At 37.2% G+C, this 15453-nt stretch overlaps 1 protein-coding gene across 13 annotated transcripts in view; it reads right to left on the bottom strand.

Moving 5' to 3' along the window:
• Positions 1 to 15453, bottom strand: part of NOL4 (nucleolar protein 4) — a 356755-nt gene that overhangs the window by 162796 nt on the left and 178506 nt on the right. For 12 of the 13 annotated variants that reach the window (XM_023510255.1, XM_003784753.2, XM_023510252.1 and 9 more), the window contains one exon: positions 7830 to 8113. In XM_023510255.1, coding sequence (XP_023366023.1) covers positions 7830 to 8113 — 284 coding nt within the window. Of the gene's footprint in view, positions 1 to 7829; positions 8114 to 11141; positions 11355 to 15453 lie in introns of all 13 variants that reach the window. The other variant, XM_023510256.1, reaches the window with a different exon arrangement.

The raw sequence follows: 15453 nt of genomic DNA, 5'->3' as shown, positions 1-15453 counted from the left end.
TTCATGCTGACCTGTACGAGTTCTTATATGTTCAAAAAGGAGATAAAAATGCATATTTCACTGTATGTGAAGAATTAAAAGCAACTTTATAGCACGTGTCAGGGTATAAACTATAGAAGCTGCTCACCTTTTTCATTCTCCTGAGATAACAAATGGGAAATGAGCAAATACGGACAGGAACATGCATAGTAGGCATGCGTGACTAACAGCTCTGCCCTCCCTATTCCTGTGATACATGCGTATTGATTGACCACATGGACACGTGGATGGTAAGCATATCAGCTCACTGATGCCAAAGAACACTGATCTGGGTGTTAGGCCACTGGAGTGGGTCTCAATTTCTTCATCGGTAAAATGAAGTGGGTCCTGACTTCACAGTTGTATTACTTTATAATGTAATTGATTTTACAATCCCTAAGTAAAAGTGAGTTTTTTTTCATAAAAGGTTTATATACTTTTAAGGTTAGATAGCAAATATGATAGACCCTAAAAAATCAGTTAATTATACCATATTATATCCCTTTTGTGTATATTTTGATTTTAAAACAATCTACTAAGGGAGAGGAAAAATGATTCCAATGATGAACAGAACTGAAGCTGTATTATTTGTAAGTACAGAATATACTCTCTGTAAGTGTGTATCTGTACACCTAAGTCCATATATATATATATATATACACACACACATATATGTAAAGTTCATGTTCAATTTGTTTTAAATTGCAATTTAAAATAGAAAAGTATTTTATAGAGAACTAAATAGTTCTATAGAGAACTATATAGAGATCTATATATAAAATATATATATATATAAAACTATATAGAGTTAATAGTGAATTTCACGTGAATTATGGACACCCTGAATATGTAATACATATAAAATATGAAGATGTTATTTTAAATTGGTAGTTAAGAAAACATAAGTTTGAAATCTACTATGGTTCTTTTTTGTTTTGTTTTGTTTTGTTTTTGTTTTTTGAGACAGAGTCTCTCTCAGTCAATCTGGGTAGAGTGCCTGGGCACCCAGCTCACAGCAACCTCAAACTGTTGGGCTCAAATAGTCTCCTGCCTCAGCCTCTGAAGTAGCTAGGACTATAGGTGTCAGCCACACACTAGCCCATTTTTCTAATTTTAGTAGAGACCACATCTCCTTTTGCTCAAGCTGGTCTGGAACTCATGAGATGCACCACCTCAGCCTCCCAGAGTGCTAGGATTACAGGCCTGAGCCAACCCCCCTGGCCACCATGGGGCTTTTTAAAGCCCTCCTCTAACTTAACTATGCATTTGTCTACATTTATTAACTAAGGCAATGAATGGCTATTGTGCAGACATGCTTAGTTTTCCAGTAGAAGCATTCAGGATACTACTTTCATTTTGTGAAATTACATATATATATATATATATACACACACACATACAGACAAATATTTGCATAAGAAGCTCCTCTGCAAGTATTTAGCATAAATCAAGGAACTATCAATTTATTGTATTAGACACTGTGCCTCTCTGGTTGGCTTGATTGTTACAGTTCCCAGGCAGTCCACAGAAACGCTCCTCTCATGCAGCCGCAGCCAGTGTGGGTTTAGTGAGAAGGGCATGGCGGCAGAATCAGGTGACCTGGTTTCAATACCAGCCTTTATCACTTAACCAAGCATGTAAATCATATCAGTTAATTTACATACAATCCTCTAGGTTTTATTTCCTATGGTTGAAATGGAGCTAACTGATAATGTATTTGTTCTTACCACAGTGAGTTTGTTTGATTTATGAACATGAAAGCATGACACAATACTCATCATTACCCGAACTGATACAGCTTCCCAGATCAAAACTGACACATTCTTCTCCTGTGGCTGTTTGTTGCTTTTACACCCTCTACTGCTTCTTTAATCAAACACTCAGTTCTGCCCATTTCACTCTGTATTTCTTACATCGGCGCTGTCCTCACCATCACTGCTACTACCTCAGTAAGGTCCTCGTTCTGACAGCAGCCTTTCCCCCTGCTCTGTCATTTAAATCATCTTGTAAAATAAAACGATAAACAAAATCATCTTGTAACAAAGATGCCAGAAGGATTTCCCTAACTGACCACACGATTTTCCTACCCTACATCCTAAAGTGATACTCTGTCAATGACAGAGTAAAATCTAAGCTTTACGAGGGCATTTGAAGTCGAATGCTCTGTCCTGTCTCTCCAAACGGTCATCACTCCCATCCTCAGCATTTCTAGTCCTTACCTTAACGCTCTGTTCCTCCGATTCCCTCTGTTTGGCATTCCCTATTCCTCATGGCCAAGGGACCACCTCCTATGTAATCAGTAAGAACTGACTCAGGAATCTTCCAAAGCACAGTGAGTAGGCCAAGAAGACACCTCACATACAAATCAATTTCCATACTGTAACAGGAATTGTGGTTAAGGTTTTACAAACTTTACTTCAATGGTAATATACACTTTGGTAAAAATTTGAAGGAAAGATTAATTGGAAAAACGTCACATGGAACACAATGAAGAAAAAATACTGCAAAATAAAGTGAGGATTTAGGGGTCCGGGGACCTGAGCCAAAGCCCAAATATGCAGTAACCAGGGCTGCAGATGAACTCCCCTCCCACCATAGTTACTAGTCGAAACTGTATTCTTTTGGGAGATCACTTCTGAATATTTCATCATATTAACTAAAATGCAACTGGGTCACGCACATTAAGAGAAAAGTAAAAACCTAAAATGAAAAAGTCAATGATACGGTGTTTTTAAGTTACACATTTTCTGCCGTTAGGAGTCTAGCTTAGTCTTTATTCCCACTGATTAATAATTACAAACATACCTACACCTGGACTTGGGTCTGACTGGCCTCTCTTTTGCTGTAGACATGGTCCCTTAAACCTCTTTCTGGTCTTATTTCCCAGCTCTTCATCATCATTTCTCCTCTATGCTTTAATGTTATTAGCTGTTTTTTTCTTTTAAATGTAGCCATCAGAAGCAGAAAATAAACATCACCTGAACTCTTTATGTTTAGTCTGTTGATTGGTGAGTATGATTCCCTGCTAGTTTACTGAGTGAATTTGCATAAAAATAAGCAATCAGGAAATGCCACAGTCCAACTCAGCTATTCCTTTTAAGCATTTCTATTCACATTCAATTGGCTGAACGCTTTATAATCATTTTTGTTTGATTTTATCCACAATAACACTGTGAAACAGGTTAACATTAAATTCGCAGGGATCTAAGCTTTTCAGAGACTCTATATAATTAAGCTTTTATATCCCTCTGGGAAACCGGTAGCAGCATCACTTCGGAAGGTCACACAGAAGTGATGGAACATTCCTGAGGACCACAAAAGCAAGTGCAGATAGAATAGAACTTTACTATGGAGCCCACCTGATAGACTTGGGGTAAAGCAAGCTGATCCCATGCCTGGCATCCTAGACCACTCTACACATGGATTCAGAATACAGGAAGAATCCCTAAAACAAAATTCCAGACGTGGTTTCCTTCACAATTAAAATGATCCCACTTCCTTATCTCAGCCCCTATAACTATCTTCAAATCACATCTCCCACTGATTCTGCTAACTCTTCTGCCGTATGGCTTGAATCCAACTCTTAGGCTTCAGTCTCCTAACCATCATCCTGTCACTTTGCCTAAGGATCACTTCAGTAATCACTTTCACTAATATTTAAATGCCTGTACTTTGGCTTCAACAGCACCTTGTTTCGAGGCTACTTTTTCCTCCACAAACTCCCTTCCTGCCATTTGTTCCTAATGAACTAATATTCTACACAATGATGTACTTTGACTCTCTCCTCAGTCTACCCTCTCTCAAAGTGATCTTATCATCCATTACACCTTCAAGCAACACTTCTGTCCACAAATCTTTCAAATGTCTCTCTATCCAATCTGCACCTTTCTTCTGAGCTGGCACACCCACCCCCCCCAAATGCTTGCTAATGATATCTAATGGATCTAGCATAAGTGTGCCAAACTTTACATGGAAAAACCCACTTCAAATGTTTTTCATTCTGCATCTTGGTAAATGGAACCGCCATTCACTCAGGCAACCAACCCTAAAACCTTGGAGTCATTCTAGAAAGTTCTTCCATGACACGCTTCCTACATTCAACCAACCTTCATGTATGTCTTCAAAATATTGAGAAACTCCTATGTATCAGATATTAAGCCAGGTGCTAGGCATACTGCAGTGAGCAAGCAAAGCATCCTTCTTACATAGAGAGGGTGGACATACAAATGGGAGGGAGAGAGGGAAAGAGGCTATTCATATTATAGAAAGGCACACACAGGAAGTCGGCAATACGCAAACTTTGGAAGTTATATAGGTGGTTCTGCAAATGCAATGTACAAAGCACCAAAGTAACATGTTCACTATTTTCTTTTTACTAAGTCTTCGTTTTCCATTCCTTTTGCCATTGTTTTTATTCCAATGTCAATGTCATTATTGTCCTCCTAGACATAGTCTGTCCGTAGTGTATCCTTAAGAATCACTGTAGTCCCTTGGGTACTTCACCTCTGTTTCCTCATTTCATTCTGCCCATATATCCATCTTATCACTTCTAGAACCAGATTCTAATAATCAGTTTGTCCTTTTTTCATGTTAGGCTATGAGGTTTTGAAGGGAAAGGACCCCGTACTGCTCATTTACATATTTTTGCTCCTCCAATAGTGCCTTTCATGTTGGAATCTCAGTACACTTTTGGAGATTAAGTTAATTGGGGGGCAACTAGTTTATTTTGTGTAAAGTGTTGTCAGGTTCTTCTTTGGGTATCATAAAGTTATGCCCAGCTCACCATGGACAATGGATCAATGGCTCTGTGACTAAGACCAAGTCACAGTTCCTATCTGCATTCCAGGCCCATTGCAATGGAAACCCCTTCCAAAAAAACAATGCTAATCTTACATTTCCTTTAAAGTACAAGGCTTACTTTTTCTAGACAGCCTGTTTTGACTAGGACGTCAACCAAATCAGTATTTCCTTACATAGACACTTAATGTTTATTTAATATAGGAATATTTCCTTGTAATTTTAGTAAGAAACTTTTCTATGCATATGTATCCTTTCCTAAAATTTTACACACACACACATGCACACACATCTCAAGGGCCTTATTTCTGTGAGTTTTCTGTTACCTACTCCATTGCTGTGAGGGTGCTCGGTAATCTTTCTTTATTGAAAATATGTAAGGTATACAACACGATGCTTTGATAGACATATCCATAGTGAAATAATTACTATACATTAGCAACTTGGCATATCTATCACTTCCCACATGTTTATCACTCCTTTGGTTCGTGAGAAGAACCAGAAATCTACTTTCATCAAATTTTCAATATACACTACCTGGATACCCTTGCTATTTATTAGATCTTATATTATTACCTGAATGTCCCTGTTGTTTCTTAGATCTTCATACACACTTATTGTATATAACCACTAGGTATTTAATATGCTCTTTTAGAAGAAATGAATAAAAGCAGTCCCTCTGGATGATGTTTTCTATGTGTTACCAAAACCACTCTCACAAATTTAATCATTTCCCATTAATACCATGTTTCCCCCAAAATAAGACCTACCCCAAAAATAAGCCCTTGCAGGATTTCCGTGCATTTGTTAAATATAAGCCCTACCCTGATAATAAGACCTAGTGATGGGTATGGCTATGCAGATATAAGCCACGCTATGCATTTTGGTGTGGAGCGGTAAGGAAGACTGGAATACTTTTTATCTGTCACAGCTCCTTTCTCTGAGCCGTTCACACTTGCAAGGGTGCGCAGGTGGTAACTAAGGTCACAGGCATCCTATTGAGCACGTGCTAACGGCTAGGGGAAAGGAGTTCACGCATCACTAGCACCAGACCCACCAATAAGGTCGGCTCCCCCTGTCAGGTTCCAGAATAAGATGATTTAACTGTATTTGAATAAATGCAGATTGTTGTATTATACATAATAAAGATAAGGTAGGGTCTGTGGCTCAAAGGAGTAGGGTGCTGGCCCCATATGCTGGAGGTTGTGGGTTCCAACCCAGCCCCCAGCCAAAAAAAAAAAAATCCTCTGGAAATAAACCCTGGTGTATCTTTTTGAGAAAAAAATAAATATAAGACAGTGGCTTATTTTCAGGGAAACATGGTACCTTCATTTCATTTGATTTCTCAGCATTGCCTATCAGAGCTGACCACTCTTTCTTGACAGGTGGATTCTAGTCTCATACACTATATACCCTTCTAACTTTCTTCCTGCCCCTCTGGCTACTCTTCAGTTGGTTGAGGGAACTGATCTTCCTTCACCAAAACATTAAACATGAAATGCTGTGGGGGTATCTTATCTCCTCGGGCCATTTATCATTTTAACCTCACAGGCAGCCCGAACAATCTGTGCTTTTCAGAATTCCATTTCACTAGAGGTCGAAAAGTCACTTCATTCCTTTCAATACCCGCAAGAATGTGTTGTCATGAACATAGTTCCCAAAGTATCACTGAACAAAGGGCTAAGAAAGCGCAAACCGTTGAATAATTTTAGAAAGATATTCAACAGACACACAGCATAAAAAAGACATTTCATGACTATTTAGGCTTTATAAAGACAGGGTTATGTGGAGGGCAGGGAAACGTAAGGGTTATTCTGTTCTGTAAAATGTAACACAGTGATGCAGATCGTATTAGCCAGTATCAAATCATTTGTGTTTGTGTGATTTGGCTGTGAAGCCCTGAAGGGGATCTGTGCACATTCCCACAGCAGCCTCCCTCTGGGCAGAGCGCTTAAGTGTCTGCTAATGTCTAGTGACTTGTTTAAAAGAGGATGAAACAACACACCCTCAGGCAAGCAAGAAGAGTTAAAGAGAACCAATTTAGGAAGCATAGTGCCTCAGTAAATTCAGAAATTAATCCAGATTAAGACATTTTGCCATTAGGATCTGTGTCAAAAATCCAGTTCTACAATTCTATTGTATAAGTATGGGAAGGAAGTCAAAAGGTATATTTCAAAAAAATCCTCATGTGTTCTAAAGTATACCTTCAAAAACTACAGAGTAAAATGACCAGATTGTATTATCTCAAACAAGTAGAAATTTCAGTTTAATTTTTTTTTTTTTGTAGTTTTTTGGCTGGGGCTGGGTTTGAACCTGCCACCTCCAGCATATGGGGCCAGCGCCTACTCCTCTGAGCCACAGGCACCGCCCAGTTTAATTTTTTTTTAATGAATCAATTGGGAATTGGTGGGGGTGGCAATTTACTGTAATATAATCCAGAGATTTAGATACTATGCACGAACCCATGTTTCCATCTTTCATATAATGTAACTTATGATAAATTAGTTCTTATAAATTAGTAGTTATTGAATCCACAAATTTCATCCAGACCACTGACACTTAACACTTCTCCACTGTCGGTGGAGTACCTTACTGACTGACGTCCCCAGGTCTCTAAAGCAAATCAGAAAATTTAACTGAAACTTTATTGCTATATACTCCTCTCCAATCTGAAACTAGATCATGGGCTTTTTATAGTCCAAAACCGTATACTGAGACTGAGACTTTCACCTGTGAAAGTCAATAAATTCTCAGAGACAGACTCATATATAGATTGTATACATGAGAAACATCAAATCAAGCCACTCTGTGTATCAAAAAACGCCAACTGCATTGACACAGGCTCTATTTTGCTCATTGTTACTCCTGAAATTATGTATTATAAGCTTCTTGGTACCATGTGTTGTTCAAAATCTTTTATTCACAAACATATTCATCTCCTTTATAGATGACTATGTCCCTGTGATCTTCATCACCAACCTGTACATTCTCTGGGAATTGGAATGAGAACATACCTTGCTTCCATTTTCTCTCGCCTCTCGTTCCATCTTGAGGTCAGAAATTAGAAGATTCTTATATTTGTTTTTTCCATTACTGCTGTGGTCCTCTATTCTGTATTCTGAAGTCAACTGTGCAGAGAGGGGACTGTCACTCAGGTTCAGTGGCTGTTCATCCTGCTCCAGCCCAGTTTTGCCATCACTGTTGGAGTCTCCCATCTCCCTGCTGTGTGTTCCCCCTGAAGCAATTGAGCTGTGCCCCAAAGTTTCATTGCCATTAAAACTCTCTGCAGCAGAATCATCTGTCGGGAAAAAATTATATTTTGGTTTTAATTAATATGCTGTTAAGTTTCTACATCAACTAGCATTTAGTGGGCTTCTATTATATGTATGGCATTGTACCAATGAATTCTACTAATGGTATGTAATTTTTAACCTTGGAAATGAGCTTGAGAAGTAGCTCTCATTATTTTTAATCTAATATGTTAACATTTAGCCCCAAGAAGTGAAATAAAATAAGGGGAAGACAAAAAATGAGAAAACAGTTCAATCTCAAAGAAAAATAAATGGAACACAGAGGATAAGATAATTGTTAATTGTTTTGCAGATGGTTTTTGTTTTTCCAGTGAGACTATTCAGATTTGGTAAAAACCTCAGATAAAAGTCTCACCCATCCTGCTAGTGGGAGTGTATTTGGGTACAAGCTTTAGGAGTGCTTATATGCATCTAAAATGTTAAAACTACTTGTAAAATTTGCTCCAGTCATTACACTTCTGGGACTTTGAATCCCAAGAAGTTTCACCTTTGTGTGCATCTTTATGTAGGTAAAAAGAAAAATTAGGTAAAATGGCATTTATACCACTGTTGACTTTAATAGTAAAAAAAAAAAAAATGGAAATGACATAAATTACCAAAAATAGAAGATTTGCTTACTAAATATTAGAATGCTTAGAAGAGTATGCAGTTATTGAATATTCCATTTTAAGGCATGTAGACACATGAGTTATGAAGTACAAGGTGGAAAAAACTAGGACTAGAACAATATGGCCAGTATGATCCCAATTTTGTAAAAATAAAATACATAGACAACGTTTATGCTGAATGATAACACTCTTTTTCTCAACTAATTTCATCATCACCATATATGATAAGAAATTGCTACTAATTATAGAGAATGATGGACAAAAGTATTGTTTCCTTTAGTTAAAAGCTATTAATGAAACCACACAAATATGGATGAGACAGAGGAATAACATTAAATATTTTTGTTTTCTGGATATTTTCAAGTATACTTTTTGGCATCACGCCATGAAATATTTAATGCCTTCTAATTAATTATATTAATGGAAATATTTATGTTCAAAATGAGTCATATAACTCACCTGTTCATTTATTCAATCACATATTAAGTGCTTTTTCTGTGGCCAATGTGGAGTTAAAAATTGGGCCTATAGAGAATTTGCCTTCAATGAGTTCACAGATAATTAAAGGCGACAGAAAAAGAAACATGAAATTGACATGCAAAACAATAAGGCTGTGATCCCCTGCAAGGGATAAAGACATCACTGAAAGAGTCCTGGAGAAGGTAATATGAGTTGGATTTCAAAGGGAGCGAGCTTTAACCAGGTGGAGAGGATGAGGGGAAGCAGAGCATGCGCAAAGTACCAGAGGCGGGGCGGGATCTGCACGGGTGAGAAGGAAGCCCCAGCTCCGCGCGCAAAACAAGGGAGTGAAGGAAGATGCATCTACCAGGAAGCAAGAGAATGCCAAGGGAAGCGTTTTGTAGGCCAAAGAGTCTGCATTTTATCCTGAGACCAAACAACATTACTATCACCGTTAAGAGGAGACTATTCTGACCCTGAAGAGAATGTATGAAAGGGAGAAAATGGAAGGTGGAGAGACCAATGAAGAGGTCTGGAAGTCAACTAAGTTGCCATCTTTGAAAGCTCAAATTGGAGCAGCATCAATGCAGAAAAAGGAGAAAAGTACGAAAATGTAAGAATAGAAGTAGGACAGGCAAGGATCCCAGAGAAAGCTGGGGTTTGTAGCAAAAAACTAGAAACCAAAGGGCATGAGACTGGAGTTTAATTTTCAATAATAAAATATTTTAATATAATCTTCCAAAACTCTGTTGTGAAAAAAGTATAAATAGGTTCAAATGGTAAATTAGCGCTTTTATGTACCCATTCAAAAAGAGTTCATGTGGAGAGACAAAAATACGTTGGAAAATTTAGGAAACTGGCTGTAAATAATATGACGTTGAACTTTTCACAGCTATTAAATGAAATCACAAACATGTTTTTAATAATGAAATGCTAGGGTCTTGAAATACAGAATTGGGGGAAATGATTTGTATAAGTGGTGTAGATAATTCTACATGTTCTTTTATGCCAATTAAATTCTTATGCTAAAATATGAAAGGTGATTGGTAATTACTTAAATTACTTTTTCCAAGAAAGTCCAAAGAACAGTACAATGGGCGTATTCAATTACGTTTTTGTAATTCGGAAAAAAAGAGCCAGTTAATATTGTGTACTAAAATCCTTTCAAAAATACACTAAACATTTCATGTAAGAATCCTTTATATATATACAGAATGCCCTTAATAGACATCCCATATTATTAGAGTATATAATCCTAAATGCCTATGGTACATTTTAAAAGCCAAATCTATATCACCATAGAACAAATCCAGTTACTATCACCATTAAAAATTAAACATGCTGTATGTGTTTCTGTAATCTGAAAGCATGGCATGCATCTAGTAAACAGTATATTATTTTTCATGTAAGATAAACATTACCATTTATCAGAAGAGGCTTTAGCAAATGTCATGTATTTATAATTTCAGAATCAAATATAAACAATAAGGGAGAAAATATTTTTAGATGAAGTAGTTCACTCCAGATGTTACCAAGGTAACTAGATTCAACAGCTTTATGTATTTCATTCCTGAGTAAATCAGTGTGTTTCACGAAGAACCAATACATGATTTACTCATTTGCATCCAATATATATATATTCAATCACATATATTGTCATATAAATGGTAAAAAAATAATGTCTCATGATGTGGTTTTACAAATGCAAATTTAAAACAAAGTTTTCGATGTATTTATGTTAAAAATCCAATTTAGAACAGCGGGCAAACGTTAAACTGAGGGTACACTAATAATTTTATATTGTCGAGTTTTATGTAACCACAGTAAACTCTCTCTCCTCCTTAAAAGCACTTTCTTTAGAATTTAAAATCACAGACTTCAGACCCCTGTTGGTAGTAACCAGTTCACCTCAGTTCGTCTCTTGTAAAGAGGTACTCTGCTGCCTTACCCAGTGTAGTCTGCTCCATCCTGAGTAGCCGCTACCCAGAAGGTGTGGAGTTTAGATCTGTGGGTACAGCCCCACAGGTCCACAGGCCCAGGGCGATAATTCTTCTCTCCAGGTTCCAGCCTGGTACCACAGCGTTTGACCCAAAGACTCTGTATGTGAGTCCCAAGGAAAAACAGCACCTAAAGCTTTGGAAAATGAGAGTGCCCAGGGTACCTAGCAACAGAGGAGAGTGTGGAATGCGATGACAGGATAGTGCGGAATCTAGTGACATCAGGAGAGCTCTTGGATGTCAGGATTTCATTTGTTCTGCAGTTAGTTTAGATGGGATGGCTTGAGTCCTGTAGAGACCGACTGTGCTATCTTAGCTAAGTTAGCTCAGCCAACGTGCTTTCTTGTCTAGATCTAGTCACACAGTCAAAGACAGACTGTTCATTTTCTTCTTTCTCCTTCCCCCTAATCCTTTAATAGAGACTCTAGGAGTACTATGGTATTTCTCATTTTCACACTAGCTTTTTGTGAACAGGTAGTTTCATCAGCACTAGATTCAATGACTAGCGCTCTACAGAGTATGTATGAATGTATGTGTATATATAAGTGCGTGTACTCATGTGTATATAGGTATATAAGTGTGAGTTTGTTTATATAAATCTCCCAAAGCACCTAACCTACTTTCTAAGTTACTTCTAGTAGCTCATCATTATGGATTTTAGGCCAAATGCCTTGGGCAAAATGAATAGGAAAATAAAATATATATATATGTATGTATTTTAAGTTTAGCACTCATTTTAAGATTAGCACTTGTAAGTTTAGTCCTAAAAATCCAGGTCACATGCTCACAGGGTCCAAAACTCTTTTTATTGTTCTCTCCAAATGCACCACAGTTCTCCACCTATAGTCTTTTGATGTCGCCTTGGAAAAATTCCTTTCACATCTTACTATAAAACTAAGGGCTAAATTCAAAATATAAATGTAAATAACCTTGCTCAAATGGTTAGTACCTTAATATCTAAAAAAAGTTAAAAAAAAAAGAAATTAAAAATTCCTTCCAAGTCTATGAGTTTAAGTATAACTTCCCTTTACCCTCCTGATCGTTGCTCTATGTCTTTCCCAAGCTATGGACACCAGTATTAAAAAATGGAGTGCATCCATGATTAGAGCCCAGCTCACACCTTCCTCTGGGGCTCCGTCCAGAGCAGGCCAGTTAGTCTGAATGGGTCCTTCGCAGCATTTCCCAGTTCCTGCCTCCAGTCTCACTCCCAAATTCACTTCTTTTACCTTAAGGCTCTTTGACACCAAGAAATTTCCTTCTTTATTTTTCTCATTTTCCTTCTTCAAAACCTGTGATGATATGATGGCTTTTCCATTCTTTGAATTACTATTTTATTTATACTCTATACTATAAGTTTTTGTTTGTTTTTTGAGATAGAGTATGGCTCTGTCAGTCCTTCATCATAGCTCACTGCAACCTCAGACTCCCGGACTCAAGCCCACCTCTCACCTCACCTCCCTGAGTAGGTAGGATTATAGGCACCCACTACAAAGCCTGGTTGATTTCTGTATTGTTTTTAGAGTTGGGTCCTCACTCTTGCTCAGGCTGGTCTTGAACACCTGCTTAAGCAATCCTTCCTCCTTGGCCTCCCCAAGAGCTAGGATTATAAGCATGAGCCACCCAATCGCTTAATTATATAGCTTCATTCTCTGGTTTAGCTTTTATTATCTCACATGCACAAAACTTCAATTCCTGGCTAAAAAGTCCTGCACTTTCAAAGCTTCAACCCTAGGAAACCTGCAAAAAGATAGATAATGTCTCTCACTTTTGCAAAATATCTGAATTGTATGCTATTTAGTGACATCACCTTAAACATGTCCAAAAGAATAATGGCACATTTTGAAGTCAAAACATTTATACTAAAGAGAAGTTGACTGATGTACATAAAGTCATACGTAGGTATGCATATATATGAAGGACATCGGTTTTAAAATGATAAAACTGATTTTACTGAGGGCAAGAAAATTACAAATGCTTTAGTTTTCTGAAAACTTAATTCTACAGAAGGCTGATACTGCTATAATCCTATCGTAGCTCCTACTCCATTTTTTGCCAATAGAAGAATAGGAACTAATATAAGGAAATTATATAGAGAAAACCTAGAAATAAGCTGAAGGATTAAAGAACAGAATTTCAGCTCTATAATTAAATAATGAAACTAATTCTGACCTATTAATGAGGAGGTATAATTTTATTGTTTAGATTAATTTGTTTGTCCCAAACGCTTATTGTGTACAAGACAAGATTCCTGGCACTGTGAGTACAAAGAGCCTCCACCTGGAGTTTGTTCTTAGATTGCAGCGTAACAATTACAGTGCAAGGCACACAACAGTACCTGTTCCATGAGAGTCTCTTAAAAGGCATCATAAATAAGTAACGTTTTGCTGAAACACGAAAGCCACCCATACCTAGCTAGGGATGGAGAGATTTTCAGGGAAGGCATTTTATAAAAGGTGGAATTTGAAGAAGGTGAGATCGTGCAGATAAAGAAAGGTGCTGATAGAGATTATTCCAGTTCAGGGAAGAAAAGTACCAAAGTCAGAAAAAGCTGAAAATGGACCGGAAATTGAGTACATTCTACAAAGATGAAGAATTGTATATTTTAGAGAATGTACTGTCTATTCCTTTTTCTGTTCCACTTATACAATCATTGATTATTCCCTCACAAGTGGTACTTGGAGAAACCCACGGATAATGTGAGTTTAGTCCAAGAAAAGTCTATTTATCTCTCTTCCCTCCTTTAAGCCACTATCAATTGACCCAACATAAAACTTTCTCTCAAATCCAAACTGACTCGTGTTTTTAAATAGCTATTCTGCAATAATTTGTCAGCAAGTTCTTACTCACCTAAATAAATTTCAAAATACAGACATGCATTATGCAAAAAAGGGGGATATGTAGTGAGAAATTTGTCATTAGGTGATTTTACACATAATGTTGTATAAACACCTTAGAGTATGTTTACAGAAACCTGGATGGCGTAGCCTACTGCACACCTAGGCTCTATGGTGTAGCCTACTGCTCCTATGACGTAAACCTGCACAGTCATACTGAGTTCTGTAGGCATTTGTAACAGTGGTAAATATTTACGTAACTGAACATATCTAAACAGAAGAGATACAGTAAAAATACAATATTATAATCTATGGGACGACTGTCATATATGTTGCCTGTCATTGCATGAAATGCCCTCTGGGCACATGACTATACTACTTTCACGCTTACCCATTAACTTGTTTAGCATTTCTTCATAGAATTAGCTATCTTACGGAAAGTGATATACATACGTATACACATATTCCCATATTTTTACAATGTGTTCGGAAAATATGTGCGATTTCTATTGCTGACACAGTTACAGTTCCATTGTATTTTATTGCCTACAATCATAACAGAAATAGATTGAATTTTTTCTAGAGGTAAGACAAAAATTATGAATACGTATATATTTTTCCCTTCCAAGTCACAGCACTGTAGTACCTGTGGACTCCCGCAAAAGTGCTCTTGAAGTAGGTGCCATGCTACTTTTTTCACTTGTCTTAAACGGCATCATCATAATCCTAACTCACAGGTTTTCCAATCCCTAACTTCACTGCTGACAGGGCAGGTTTTGGGGGGGTTCATTTAATCCTTTCTCTCACTTTAAATACCTGGTCACCTTGTAACTTTTCAAATCTATTTTCTGTACCAACTGGACTGTAAATTTCCACAAGGTAAGCATTTTACATCTAACGTTTTTCGTGCTCATCTATGAAACCTAGCCTAATGTTTTACACAAACCTACCTAACATTATAGAAATAGGTAAATAAGTCAATGTCACAGATAATATGATGCATTAATGCAGCTCTGTGTGGCAGTCATGTATTATCAACTCACTCGTGAAGCTATTTACTGCTACGACTTAAAATCAAAACAGTGCTGCAGACTTTTCAATATCGTGTCTTATGCTGCAAGCAGTATGTACAATGATAATATCTCTGTTAGATTTAAAGTGAATACAGGACAATCATTATACAGCAGGTTAGCGTTATCAAAGCTCACAGATAACTATGGGAGAGAGATGCCTCAGAGAACCCACTGAATGGACAATAAAAACAAGAAACAGTGTTGTATGTTATTATTACAAAGTCATTCTGTTATAAAATGATTTGACAATTTACAGAAGAAACGGCTTAGGAATCTATCATTAATTATCCCAAACTGATCACTAAATTATGGGAATAAATGTCACAGACTTGGGGTGAATCATTCTGCAATGAAAG

The sequence above is a fragment of the Otolemur garnettii genome, unplaced genomic scaffold, assembly GCF_000181295.1.
Source record: "Otolemur garnettii isolate 467f Iridium unplaced genomic scaffold, OtoGar3 scaffold00012, whole genome shotgun sequence".
Taxonomy (NCBI): Eukaryota; Metazoa; Chordata; class Mammalia; order Primates; family Galagidae; genus Otolemur; species Otolemur garnettii.
The sequence above is the reverse complement of the archived record's forward strand: the minus strand, read 5'-3'. Positions and strand labels throughout refer to the sequence as shown.